Source organism: Cimex lectularius, unplaced genomic scaffold (assembly GCF_000648675.2).
Source record: "Cimex lectularius strain Harlan isolate CLEC.00 unplaced genomic scaffold, Clec_2.1 scaffold5, whole genome shotgun sequence".
Lineage (NCBI taxonomy): Eukaryota > Metazoa > Arthropoda > Insecta > Hemiptera > Cimicidae > Cimex > Cimex lectularius.
This window is the reverse complement of record NW_019392993.1, coordinates 2,834,687-2,849,044: the sequence shown is the minus strand read 5'-3', so window position 1 is coordinate 2,849,044 and position 14,358 is coordinate 2,834,687. Positions and strand designations below refer to the sequence as shown.

Genomic DNA, 14,358 nt, shown 5'->3' with positions numbered 1-14,358 from the left:
TTATGCAAAATTATTGAAAAACAGCGTACAACACAATAGAAGCACACCTAACACCCACCCACCTGAACACCCGGTTCCTTGATCCTTCCCACAGAAAAAAATATCGTGTGAATTTATAAAAAAATAATAAACGCCGGAGAGAATGGTCTCGGGGTCCAGCTGGCCAGTTAGTATTGGAGAGTGGACGAACGCGTTCGTTTAATTATTTTTTTTATAATCTCGATTTGTAATCGAAGTTACAATTTACGAGTACCTCGCCGGATTACGAAGTTATTTGTTTTCTCTTCGCCTGCTCATCGCTGTGGAATCACGTCGCCTGCAATTCTTCGCCGCACATCATTTTCCTGTTCACAGGTCAGATCTTTTCTTTCTGCTGCTCACGTCTTCTAATAAGACTTTAATCTGAAGTGTTTGTTCTCATAATTGTTAAGTAGTGTGAAAAACATTTAAAACCAAGTTTTTTGCATAGTTTGATTAATTTCTGTAATAAGTCTGTCACTATTCTCTTTAATCTATTGACCCTGGCCAGGTCACTTTGTTGTTCAACTTATGTAAATTAAATTAACTTTATCGTCCAATGTATGTATATCATATTAATTTAATTTAGTTTAATTTAATCTATATTTCTTCATATCGCGTCCTGATTCTGTCAGGGAGTCAACGTGAAGGAACAGGTTCCGGCGAACTAGCAAAGGTAAGGAGCGTTGCTGCCAATTAAGGATAGCCCCTTCTTCCAACACAATTATTATTAAATTTTTTTATAAATTTAAAAAATTTTCTATTATTAAATAAATTATTAAAATCATATATAATAAGTCTAGTAAATTAATAAATAACTTTACCATTTTTATTTTTCAACTTATTTATTTGCAAATTATTTTTAAAACGATCTCCAATGTAAATTTGGGTAACGACTATAAAATACTAGTTTAGTATTTTCTTGCAATTGAATTAACTGTTGTTGAAAATATCTACCTTTTTCCTACTTACAGATCAAAAAGTTCCATAAAAGTGTGCAAAAGCGTTCATTAAAGATCATATCACAAATCGCTCGTATCCTGCAGTTAAACGATCCCGCAGCCTAATGGAGATCGAGTTATTCGCATAATGATAATTAGTACTTCCAATTTGAGGCGAATGATTAGTTTTAGTACAAGATAAGAGGAAAGCGGAAAGATAATCAGGGGACGTTCAATATCATTATAGCATAATCACAACTGGAGACTAATACGGCGTTCACAGACTTGACCTTTTACTGTTTACCTGACTAACGGACCCGGCTGAGGGACGTTTACACATTGCTTCATTGTAATATGTAAAAGAGTATACGTAAAATTTTACTGCTCTGGTGGGTTTCAGATCGTAAAAAACTTGTTCACAACCTAACTGTAATTTTCACTTACACTAGTTAATTACGTGTATCATTTATTTAATGTTTGTCCAAAAATAAACTTACATTCTAACTATAACATTTTCTGAAGTTATATCCATTTAATGTTTTAGAACTTCAATATTCTTAACGTTAATGTGTGTTTCTTAGTGACCTGTTGTTTCATAGTTTGCTGAAGTCGCGAGGAGGGTCAAGAATGAGGTGGTTTAGAAAATCATCTTTTTCATTTTTTTGCCGACGTTTCGGCCTTTATTCGGATCATCTTCAGAGCCTGGGCAAATCAGAAAACATACGTTGATTGGAAAAAATACAATTTAAGATGTAAATATAAATTTTGAACCAAGTATTTTATACTCGCATAAAGTGTGGTGCTATTCTTGAGGTGGCATATAGGTTTTGTGTGAAAGTGTTGTGAAACTTGAATTTGTATTCTGCTGTTTTTATATAATTGTGACAGGGTTGGGGAAGCAGTACAATCTGGGAAATTTTATTTAATTTACTTTATTATGTTGGACGTAGTTACGGCTGAGTTTGCATATATCTGTTCTGTAATTTATGCTGTGTGTGCTTCTGTTAATGTAAACCATTTCTAGAAAGTTTTTTTTTCGTGTTTATGATTTGTATTTTGTCGAAATCAAAGTTGTGTAGTTTTTTTAAAAGTGGCGAGCAGCCATTGCTGTGGGATTGGTTTTTGATGTTTTACAGTCGTAGATATGTTGTTTTTTCCGTTTTTTAAATCCTGCGATGTAATTCCAATGTACATTATATAATTAATTTTATAAATTACATCAGATATGTAGGCTGTTGGGTTGGGGTCTTTGACTTAAAAAAAAGTGTATGTACTGTTTTAAGGGTTTTAAAAGCTGTTTTAATGTGTTCTAAGTTGAGAAATTACTTAATTTGTGTGATAATATGTGGACGAATGGAACCGACATGTATATTAGTTTGTCTTTGTATGATTGTGCTGTGTACTGTGGATGATGTTGTTTTGTAGTGCTGGGTTATAATTGTTTTTGATTCTGTTGATTATGTTTTTAGGGAAGTTGCTGTTATGTAAGATTTGTTTGTATGTTTGAATATTTTTTAGGTGAAAGGATTCTTACAGATATGATTCTGTGAAATAATCCTTTGGCCGAGTTTATTATTGCCTGGGGGGGTGGTGTGATGTATAATTGAGGAAGAGATCAGTGTTTATTAGTTTTTGGTACCAATCTGTAATTAGTGTGCCAATTGTTTGTCTTTTTACAAGTGAATCTAGGAATAATATTTTATTTTCTGTTTTGATTTCATGTGTGAATTGTAGGCGACGATGAAAGTTGTTAAATGTGTTTCCCTTAACTTTACTATTCACTAACAGTTGTATGTAACGTTTATTTGATATTTATCTAAAATTAGACGTACATTCCTACTGTCATATTCTGTTTCGCTTGAAATGTTTGTTATAATTATAAAAACGCTGTTCACATTTTTCTTGTACAAACTGAAATATTTAATAATAGAAGGAATGTAGAAAAAATGTCATTGTTACCCGATTGAAAATAAGCCTTGCAAGGTATATAATACCTAGGTATTATACACATTATATTATATATACGGCACGTAGAAAAAGGTGCCCGATGTATGTATAATAAGACCTAATTGAGAGAGCAATTTCTTGGCTCCATATAGAGAGCGCGTAGTAATGCTATGAGTGTATAATAAAAATTAAACGAAAAAAATACGTGTTTAATATTTTTTAGTCTAGTTGCGAATTTTTATCGTTTATTTAAAGAAAAATTATACAGGGTACCTCAGATTTCTACAAATGCGTTTTTCTATGAGGTCCACACCATCGTTCTCATCATAATTACTGCGAAAGGTACCTCAGGCCCAGTTCAACTTAATATTTTCAAATACGACCCTATGCATCCTGACACTTCATTTTAAAGGAGTTTTTATGCTGAAAACAAAGGTCTAATCAGATTTTAAATTGGACAAAAAATGACAAAGTTATGATACAAGTTTGAAAAAACGCATTTCGTTTGTTTCGTTGTTACTTCATTTGTTTAAGGCCACCCTGTGTTGGTGAAATGGTGCATTATTATGTAAAATAATTTTTTTTCTTTAATCGTTTACTAATTGATTACAGAAAATTGCTAATATCGCCAAAGCGTTGTTCTGGCTTCACATTTAAACACTGATAGTTATTAAGTAGTTAAATAGCTATGTATTTTATAATAGATGTTGAATTTTACCCTTGTTAATTTTTTTTGGTACCTGACCTCCATGTCGTTTGTAAACTACGATGATTGCACCGGGGCATGTCCTCAAGAAATGCCACTATATCTACGGAATGGACGTGATTTAGGTGTGCCATCAGTGTGGGAAAATGGAACCAATCCTCCGAGGAATTTGTCGGATATAGAGCAAGGTTGTTGAGCTACAATGAAAAAGCACGGTCGAACCCAAAGATGAAAAACATATCGATTCTTCCAAGTTAATTATCTCGCGCTCACCACGGCTAACTTGCGACAACCTGATTCGATGCTCATTTCCCAGGTTTCCACGGCTAAGCTAATCACCCCTTTATTCCCAAGGGATAATCAGGATTAATTGCTCTATCATGAGCCTCATAATATGGAAACATTTTCACACGAATTACTGACGGCCTCATATGTGGTTGAATTGGAATGTTAACGTAAGTAATATCTAATACTATACTACTAATACTACTTAATAATATAACATGCTAAAAACCAAATATTTAGCCCTCCAAAATAATGGTTTCATGCAGGTATTTTTCTGGGCGTACCGCTTAATTTAAGAGAAACCCCTTATGGTATATTTATTCAACAATTCACTCATACAACAGCTGTAATATTCGATAACAGACGAATCATTTATTTAATGCTTGATTAACATTTGACAATTACATTCCAATTGTAATAATCATCAAGTTTATGTAATGTTGACCCACATTACACTAATACTCTCTTTAGCTATATGCATCATCGATTTGAAGGTAGTTTTATGTCACTCACGTGCAAAATGTAGTATAATCTGCAGTTATATCTATCATTCATATTTACTCAACAATATACTCTTATGCAGATCGTAACATTGACAAACAGTTATATGTATTATTTCTTTAAGTTCTATTCAACAATATACTCATACACCAACAGCAATATTCGCACATATTTATATGTATCATTTATTGAACGTTTATTCAACATTGTATTAATATGCCAACTGTAATATTCACCAACAGTTATATGTATGATTTATTTAATGTTTATTCAACAATTGTTCATATGCCAACTACAATAATCACAAAAAGTTGTATGTAACTGTTGTATCGTTTTTCAAAGGCCGCTTAATTGTTTTTTAAAGTACCAACTATTATGTTCACTAACAGTTATTTGCACATTTACTTAAGCTTTATTCAACAATGTACTCATATGACAAATTTAATATTCACAGAGAGTTATATATATCATTTATGTAAATTCTATTCAACAATGTACTACTACACTAAATGTAATATTCATACATAGTTATATGTATTATATATTCAATGTTTATTCAACAATGTACTCATATGCCACTGTAATATTCACAAACAGTTATATGTATAATTTATTTACGTTTTATTCAACAATTTACTAATACACTGTATGTATTATTCATACATAGTTATATGTATTATTTGTTCAATGTTTATTGAAAAATATACTCATATGCCACTGTAATATTCACAAACAGTTATATATATAATTTATTTACGTTTTATTCAACAATTTACTAATACACTAAATGTAATATTCATACATAGTTATATGTATTATTTATTCAATGTTTATTGAAAAATATACTCATATGCCACTGTAATATTCACAAACAGTTATATATATAATTTATTTACGTTTTATTCAACAATTTACTAATACACTAAATGTAATTCACTAATTTCGTGGTCCGCTTGACCAATTAAATCGTTACAATTAATTAAGGTTTTTAGTTGAGATGAAAAAAAGTTAATGGCACGAGCGGGATTCGAACCCACGATCTTCGGCTAGATACGCCGCTGCTCTACCACTTCGAATCCCGTGGCCATTTCAATTGTCGAGAATCCAAACCGATTACACGACATTCCAAAAATGGCAAAAGGAGGGAAAACTCATAAGGTGGGGTTGAGATGGGGAGTTGATGTCCGAGTGGATCGAGGGTACGATAGCTCAAGTGGTAGAGCAGCGGCGTATCTAGCCGAAGATCGTGGGTTCGAATCCCGCTCGTGCCATTAACCATTTTTCATCTCAACTAAAAAGCTTAATTAATTGTACTAAATGTAATATTCACACATAGTTATGTGTATCATTTATTTAATGTTTACTCAAAACTGTACTCATATGCCAACTGTAATATCCACAGGTAGTTATATGTATAATTTATTTAAGTTCTATTTAACATTTACTCATACACAAAATGTAATATTCACACATAGTTGTATGTATCATTTGTTTAATGTTTATTCAAAAATGCACTCATATGCCAACTGTAATATTCACAAACAGTTATATGTATAATTTATTTAAGTTTTGTTCAATAATTTACTAATATGCCAGCTATAATAATAACAAACAGAAGTATGTAGCTACTGTACTTTTTGTTCAAAGGTCGCTTAATTGTTTTTTAAAGAATGTTCATTAACAGTTATTTGTATGATGGTTCATGCAACGTTTATACAACAATTACTCATATGGCAGTTGTAAAATTCTCTAGTTTCAAACTTCACTTCTTTATTAAGAACATGCCAGATCAAACTATCTCCAAAATCAAGCTATTTGTCTTTTCACTTTATAAACCTTAGAACAACTTGTACTAAATCAACGTTCTTCTTTACAAGAGAACAATTTAGAGTATTTTGTTGTAAAAGTTGTAAAACCCCCTTAAAATATGACATGAGAGGATATTTAGGAGAGGATTTGATTATTCACTATATTATTAATACATCATGGAATAGTTCCTTTTAATACGTGACAAATAAGGACAGAACATTATTAGTGAGCAAACATAGATCTTGTCTTATTATCAAAACATGAAAAATGTTCAGAAAAATCGCTCCCAATTGGACAATCGTCAAATCATGACAATATTGAGTTGTTCACTCGCAATAAATTATTACGACAATAAATTAATGATAAGAAGTACAGATGACGCGTGATATTAAATTCCAAATAGTTTGTCGCGTTGATTGTCAATTTATTGATACATTGATCGATGTAGAGGGGTTTTGCAAACCGCCGTCGATAAAAATTCGAACATTATTGGAATATTAATAAGAAAAGATTTCAGAATAAAAGCCTCCTCTGATAACGATTTGGCAGTGTTTACTCTTCGACTTTGATGATATTAATACGATTTATCGTTGGTACTCTTGTCTTGTGGATTCGGCGTATTAAAAAAGAGAAATGGAAAAAAAAACGGATTTCAAAATTGATCAAATTACACGCTTGAATATTCAAATAAGGCTTCATAGGCGTTTTAACATACAGAGCTTTTCATTAGTTTAGTTGAATTTGAAAAAAGAAAAATTTAATGCGGGTTTTATGTCAAATTCCGTTAATTAAAAATAATTTTTTTCTTAGTATTGTCATCTCTCAAATCCTAGATCAGACCTGAGCCGGCTTCCGGGATATTTGACCGGTCGAGAGTCAACCTGAAAGAAAAACCCGAAAGGGGTAGAGTGATCCGATAAAGATTCCGAAGGTGAGATGTAAGAAAGAACTATATAAAAAAAAAGAAAAAACGGAAAAAGCGGGCAGATGGGCCGGCTGTTACACCGTGACGACAAAGTGGAATGAACTCAGGATAGCCCGAAACCGCCTCCTACCTCTTAGTAACCATTACCCTCCTAGGCTTTTATTCTCCCCTAGATAATGCATCCCGGACGTTGAGCCGATCATCTTTAATTGCCCCAATTTCCAACCACACGCAATTTATTCATCTGGCTCCATCTTCCGATGATCGATAATAACAATAGTATTATGGTCTAAAAACAGGACCATGCTCAAGAAATTATAAAAATGTTTAAGATTAAACGATTTTTTAATGAATTAATGTTAATCGAAGGATTTGCTGGTCCTATTTACAAAATACGAGTTCAGTAATATGATTTAAACATGTAAAACAAAAAAAATTATGTTGAAATTAAAAGAATGAACAAGAACTGAAGTTACTAAGTCAGTGTTAATGTTTATGAATCTACTAAGTTAATTAATAAGTTAATGCTAGCGTTAAAATGTATTGTTATTTTCATTTAGAAGAACTAAGTAACAAAAAAGACAAGTAAAACTAACTTAGAATCAAACAACGAAGAATTTTAAAAAATACAGATTTTTATTTTTTAAAGTCAGTTAGATTATACTAAAATGCATTGTTTTATTTTTTATATAAATATTTTAATATTAAAAGCGATATAAAAATCTCCAACACCAAAAAAACAAAAACAACAACATATTTTGGCGTTCGGAGGAGTTGTAAAAAATGTTGCTTTTTTTAATAATTTTATTCTAAATGTCTTCTACTGCTTTATAAAGCCGCATTGTTTTTGTTGAAAATTTTAACCATACAAGTGACAGAAAAATACAAATAAATCAAAATTTTGTATTCGATTATTTAGTGTGCGGAAACGAGGAAGATTTCTGTTCATAACAACCAGATTTTTAAAAATAAATGTCATTACTATTAATATTGCTTGTTTCAATTTTTATATAAATATTTTAGATATATATTTAAGCAATAAAAAAGCAGAAATAAAATAAAAATATTCATATCATAATAAAGTTTTCCGTGTCCGGAGGAGCCTGAGACTCATAACAACTCAGAAAATTTCCAACTTCCAAATTTTCAAAACTTTAACAAATTACAAAAAAAGTTTATCCTTCATAAATTTTCTTCCTAAATGTCTTCTACGGCTTTACAATGTATTACGTTGTTTTAATTGAAAATACATTCTTCTAATTTCCATACAAACGATGAAAAATTACGAACAATTTAAACATATTTATGTCGTATTAAATTTTTTGGATTGGATAAAAGCTAGTTTTTCAGAATAAAAACGCCTAACGAAATTCAAATGCATTGTTCGTTTTGCCCTATTATTGATCATTTAAACGGTAGTATAAGCTATAGAAAATGAAATTTAAATTCCAGGTCGCATACATTCAATTTTTCGGTGTCCAGATCGGCCAAAGTCTCATTTATGTCAGAAATTCTAGATTGGATTCGAAAAATTAGTTTGTTTGCATTCAAATTTATTATTATGTTTTTGTAAATTGAAAATCTACCCAAGAGGTAGAAAATCAACCAAAAATCTCACAAAATATGTGTATTCCGAAAACCTTGATTTTGTTCTTAAAGGTAACCAACCAAATTCAAATGAATTGTTTTAATTATATTCAATATTTAAATATTTCAAGCGATAGAAAAAGCACAAGAATGGAAAAAAAATAAGGCAGATAATTTTTAAGAAAATTATTATTTAGGCTGATTCTTAACACAAATCTGAACCTCTACAGCATAATGTAACATGGTTTATAATGATTGTTTACTGGTCATTATGTGAAAAGAAAAACCATTACCAGTGATACTACCATGATTACATGAGTGGTTATTGAAAAATAAATTACACTGTGCCAGGTACACAGGTCGAGTGAAACCACAATTCACGTGGAATCGCCAGCAATACTCCCAACTTAGGAATTTGGATATTTTCGATAGTTTCTCATCGAGGATGGCGGAGACACGACTCGTTATGCAAATTATCTTTCGATCGATTATATCCGAATACCCGGAAATCGGGACATCGGTCAGGCCGTTTCGGTTATATGAGTGGAAAGGACTGCGAAACAGGTCCTATTAAGACGTAACGCCTCATATGGGAAAGTAATGAGGTCGTACCTTGTGAACCCGATAGTGTATCCACGATATTTCTCAACCCCGTCAGCCTCACACAAGACGTAACAGAGCGTACACGAACTACCCCAAATGAAATTAATTTGTATTGATATAACTCGCAACACAATACCTGTCAGATTTTCCATTAAGAAATCATTCCCCGCCTACAGAATGGAACAATTAAAAGGCGATCCAGTTCTTTCAGTTCCTAGAGCTTTTAAAACTTTCCTACACTTTAAAAAGATGAAATTTATTAATATGTAAACAAACTGTTGAACTTGAAAAAAATACGGGTCGAGAACCTTCAGCGTATCAAACTTTACGAATCTATTTTACACCAACTTTTATTTCGGTTTGTTTTATTTATTTTTTATTGGACCGAGCATAGCTTTAAGTGTTCCACTTCCTCATCACAAAAAACATTGTTTTTAAAAATATCACATTGTCCGGATTATAAAATCTCACCTATCCGGTTTGTAAAATAGTTTTAAGAACTAACATAACTCCATGATCGTCCAGGTTTTTATCGCGCAAAATTCCGCCTTCTTATGACAAACAGAGGTATAACTGAGTTCAAAGTCCGCTTTAATATTTTTAGGATTAAAGTTTGTCAAGTTCCTAGGTTTCCGGTGAGAAATTTAAGTTGTGCTAACTTTATTTTAAAAATCCTTGCACATAGCGTAACCACATCTAAATAATAAAGTTGATCGCAGTAATCTTTATCCATGTATAATCAAATAACAATAAATGTAAACAGAAAAATTAACAGCCTGATAAATCATTCAAATATTTAAAACATTAGTGGATTTTTTATATTGGACAAGATAGATGATGATTGCCAAAAAAAATAGTTAGCTTTGATATTGTAAAATATTCACGTACAAATATTATGATCAAAGTGATAGCAAATTCAATCGAAACGCGTAAATTTCTTTTTTAACGGTCGTGGTTTAAAAACCATCAAATTGTGCAAAATTTTGTGAAGTTGAACATAGATGTAAAAAACCATAAAGGACACAATGGTCCAAATAATTTAGAAAAACTACTGAAGATAGCAAAAGCCAGAAACGAGCCTGACAGGCAAAAACAGCAAGAGCAGTTAGAACATAGTGACGAGCGGACACCGTCCAGCAACATCGAAAAAAGGAGACAGTTGCCCAAATAACAAACAGATCAACCACTGGAACTGGAAAAATTCCGGAACGGGTCTGACAGGTAAAACTGTAAAAATCTTAATGTTCCGTGGAGATCATCTTAACCAATCATCTAAACTTCAACAGGATACGATGTCTGAATAACAGCCACATCAATCACTGAAGCAGGGAAAATGCCAAAACGCGTCCGATAGGGAAAAACCGAAAAAATGGGCTGATCAAAATTTTTGACGGGGAACATTTACATAATCTAGAAACCTATGAAACACTGGTTGGCCAAAATAACTAAAGCTGGAAGAATGCTATAACTCGTTTGACATGAAAGACAGCAAAAATTGATTGACCAAAATGTACGATGGATCTAAACTTCAAAAAGGACACGATGTCTAAAATAACACACAGTCCAAACACTGAAGCTGAGAAAGGCAGCATGCGTCTTAAAGGCAAAAACACCGAATGTACGTAGACATCAAAATTAATAAAGATCATTTACATAATTAATAAAGAACACATTGATCAAAATAACGCACAATACAACACTAGAGCAGGAAAACTGCCAAAATACATCTGGTAGGTAAAAAGTGCAAATTGATCGGTGAAGACATTTTATACCGTTTTGAAACATATAAAAGGACACCGTGGCCATTAGTATACACAGTTCAAACACTGAAACAGCAAAAAATGCCAAAATAAGTCTGATAAGTAAAATGAAAAGAATAAGTAGATGTAAATGACCATTAGAGGTCATTTTTATCATTTAGAAACATAAAAATACCCAATGACCAAAATCACATACAGACAATTACTTAATAACATATAAAACAGCGAGACTCGGTATGTTTGAGACAACCATTTATAGTCACTTAGTCCAATCCGTAATTTGCTCCAATGCCTAGTCATTTATTCAAATTTCAAATAACTGATGATGTGACTAGACCCTTTTTGATTGAGATTGAGATTTCATCAAGAGTCTAGGTACTTCATGAAGTTTCAACATGGCATTAGGCAGTTAGTCAAAAATCAAATAAATGTAATTAAAAAATGAATTTATTTATTTCATATAGTCAAGGCATAATACTATTGGTTCATTGGTACTATCGTAGCATTTCGAAGAATTTTTTTTTCTTATAACAAAACTAGCGGTTACTTTTAAATGTTTTGTCCAAAGATATAAAATTACATTTAGCAAAGCCCTGATAGTTAAACAAAGATAATAAGAAACTGCTTCCTGCAGTGAATGAGCATTTTCCATTGAGACCTCAACAGCTTCGATTTCTGATTTCACCAATACCAATACTGAAACGGTAGTTCTTGATTTTTGATATTGGAGTGGAAACAATTACAGAAAACCGACAAAAGGACAAAAGAAAAGGTTTACAGCTATAGTGTTTAACCAGCTAACTAAACTTGTTTTAATTGTTGTACCTTGTTTAATTAAAGGGCTTGGCGTTTAATTCAGGGTCTAGGCATTTGAGCATGTTTAGTCATATATACAAATCATTGTATTTTAACAATCTGCCTAGTCATTTCATTAAATAACTAAACTTGACTATCCGCCTGCAACATATACTTTACAGGATAATTGGCTTGGCAAAATATCACTCAGACAAACCACTGAATGGTAGCGAAAATCCGAAAAGCGATTACCAGACACAGCCATCGAAATAGATCAGCTATCGAACACCTATTAGGAAATATGTATCTTCACACCCTGACTATAAGTTTCGCTTTATTGCCTTTTGTTTGTCTTTATTTGTATTTTTTTTAATCAGAAACCTCGTTGCATCTTGTTCTAGTAAAAATTAAGACAATATTATGGATGTAAAATCTCTCTAAAAATGTTTGTATTAAGTAGTACTAGGTCTTGGTTTTAAGATGTAACAGTGATTGTTTTGTTTTTATAAACGACAGTGTGATTGAGTGATTGATATTTGTAAATTCACGGTGACGTTCGAGAGGAGACTTGCAGGCCTTTTTCTATGAGCTTGATGTAGATATAAAAGAACACTTGAAAGGTACGTGAATGGCATCTGAACGAGTACTTGACTTCAAAGAAGTTTTTCTCTAGGATCTTTTTTCTCTCTCGTCGGTACTTCATGGTAACAATCGAGGGCCAGTTTCGCACGTTGTTACGTATTGGTCATCTCCGAAAGGAGAACGGCATGGCCAGCAAAGTCCCTTGGACGTCGATAGCTAACCGTTATCGGGAGACCGTTCTCTTATTTCCCGATTTGCCGTCTCGCCCCTTCTTTTATTTACGCCTTCTGTCCGTGTACCGCTAAAGTACGTTAACGGTATGCCCTCCTTGCCCTATCATCGTTTTCCACTCATCCGTAGGGCCATCTTTTCACGAGATCCCCTGGATGAACTGGGTCACCGGGCGTCTGGACGAAAGTACGTACGGTCCTTTGCAAAGACAGTTTCGTTCATTGTATTCTTGAGGGGACGTCGTTCTGATTAATGTGACATCTTTGATGAAGAACTTAAAGAAAGTTTTATTTAAAATAAACCAGTTCATCACACGATTACTGCAAAGTCCGTTTAGCTACAAAAAGCAGATGCTTATAATTTTATCCTTTAATATTTGTTTACATTTTATTTGTAATACAAACAATAACGTCAATAACACAAAAAATTAGCTGAAACAAGTCTGACTTCTGGGGTTGCACTGACCAATTTTTGACCATGAAGTTCAACCCTTTTTTTCAAGAAAGAACTTACTTGCTTATTTGGCATCTATCATAAAATGGAAGGGTTGAACATTTTGAATTTTTAACAATCACGCGAAAATCCGATTGTATATTCTCCAGAATGACTCAACAATCCTTCAAGAAACTTATAATTTCAGTAGATTTATATGATTATAAATCATATATAAATAAATATATTATAAGGTAAATCTTATAAATAAGAAACCAAAATATTTTTAAATTAATTTTACAGTTTACCATTTATCATGATTGTGCGATAAAACCAATGTGATAATTATTATTTCAGGTATTTTTAAATACTTTAACATCATGCTTATGTTTCGAAGTTTTGTGAGAACATTTTTTTTAACCGATTTTGAGTCATTACCACATCTATTAAAAATCCATTATCCAACGGTTTTTCACTGAGTTTAGGGGAAAACTGTCATGATGTTAAGAGAAATTTTTGGAATTCTTGCTCTAATCCAGCTTTGCTACAGTGACAATAAAATTATGAAACGTATGCTGTAGAGATACAAAACTTAAATTTCAGTCAAATTTTTCTGATTTGGTAGGAATTCGCTTTATTACACAGGCATATCAAATTATTATGTGAGAACCATTTATGAAGTAGCTAAAGCTATTAACGAAGTAGATTTAAAAAATATTCGGATAAGATATTAAATTTAAAATATGTCCATAATATTAAATGGGTTGTCAACGCTGTTTCAAAACATTTTTTTTAAAAAGATTCTTGCTTTATTTTTAAATAATAGAAATATAAGAAATGATGGTATGATGGTTCAAATGCCAGCAGTTGAAATGAGAAATCTGAAAGACTCACCGGTTTCTCAGTTCTGTCAAGTTCGCCGATATAAGCCAATGGGACTTCGCGTAAGGGGGGAGATGGAAGGATGTGCACACAAGGAAGTCACTGCACTTTGTGAGGGTTGCGCTCCAAAGACGAAGTATATATAGAAGAGGTGACGTCAGGTAACGGGTCGTCCCCCTCCGGCAGCAGTGATTCAACCACCTCGCCAGGACGAAAATCTTCGTACTATTTTTTTTGTAGATTTTTTTTTTGTTAATTTTGTTATAAGGAAAAGGGCAAAATTACGGTTTTGGGGGATGACGCCGGTTTGCGGGAGAGGGGGCTTTTCTCGACTTCCCTGTTTATACTTTACGT

At 32.4% G+C, this 14,358-nt stretch overlaps 1 protein-coding gene across 1 annotated transcript in view; it reads right to left on the bottom strand.

Annotated features, from left to right (window-relative positions):
* Nucleotides 1-14,103, bottom strand: part of LOC106666279 (mucin-17) — a gene marked incomplete at its 5' end in the record, with an annotated part of 42,219 nt that extends 28,116 nt beyond the window's left edge. Inside the window, one exon of the mRNA XM_014393360.2 lies at nt 14,017-14,103. Within this exon, the coding sequence (XP_014248846.2) occupies nt 14,017-14,103 (87 nt within the window). The remainder of the gene's footprint in view (nt 1-14,016) is intronic.
* Between the last annotated feature and the right edge of the window lie 255 nt (nt 14,104-14,358).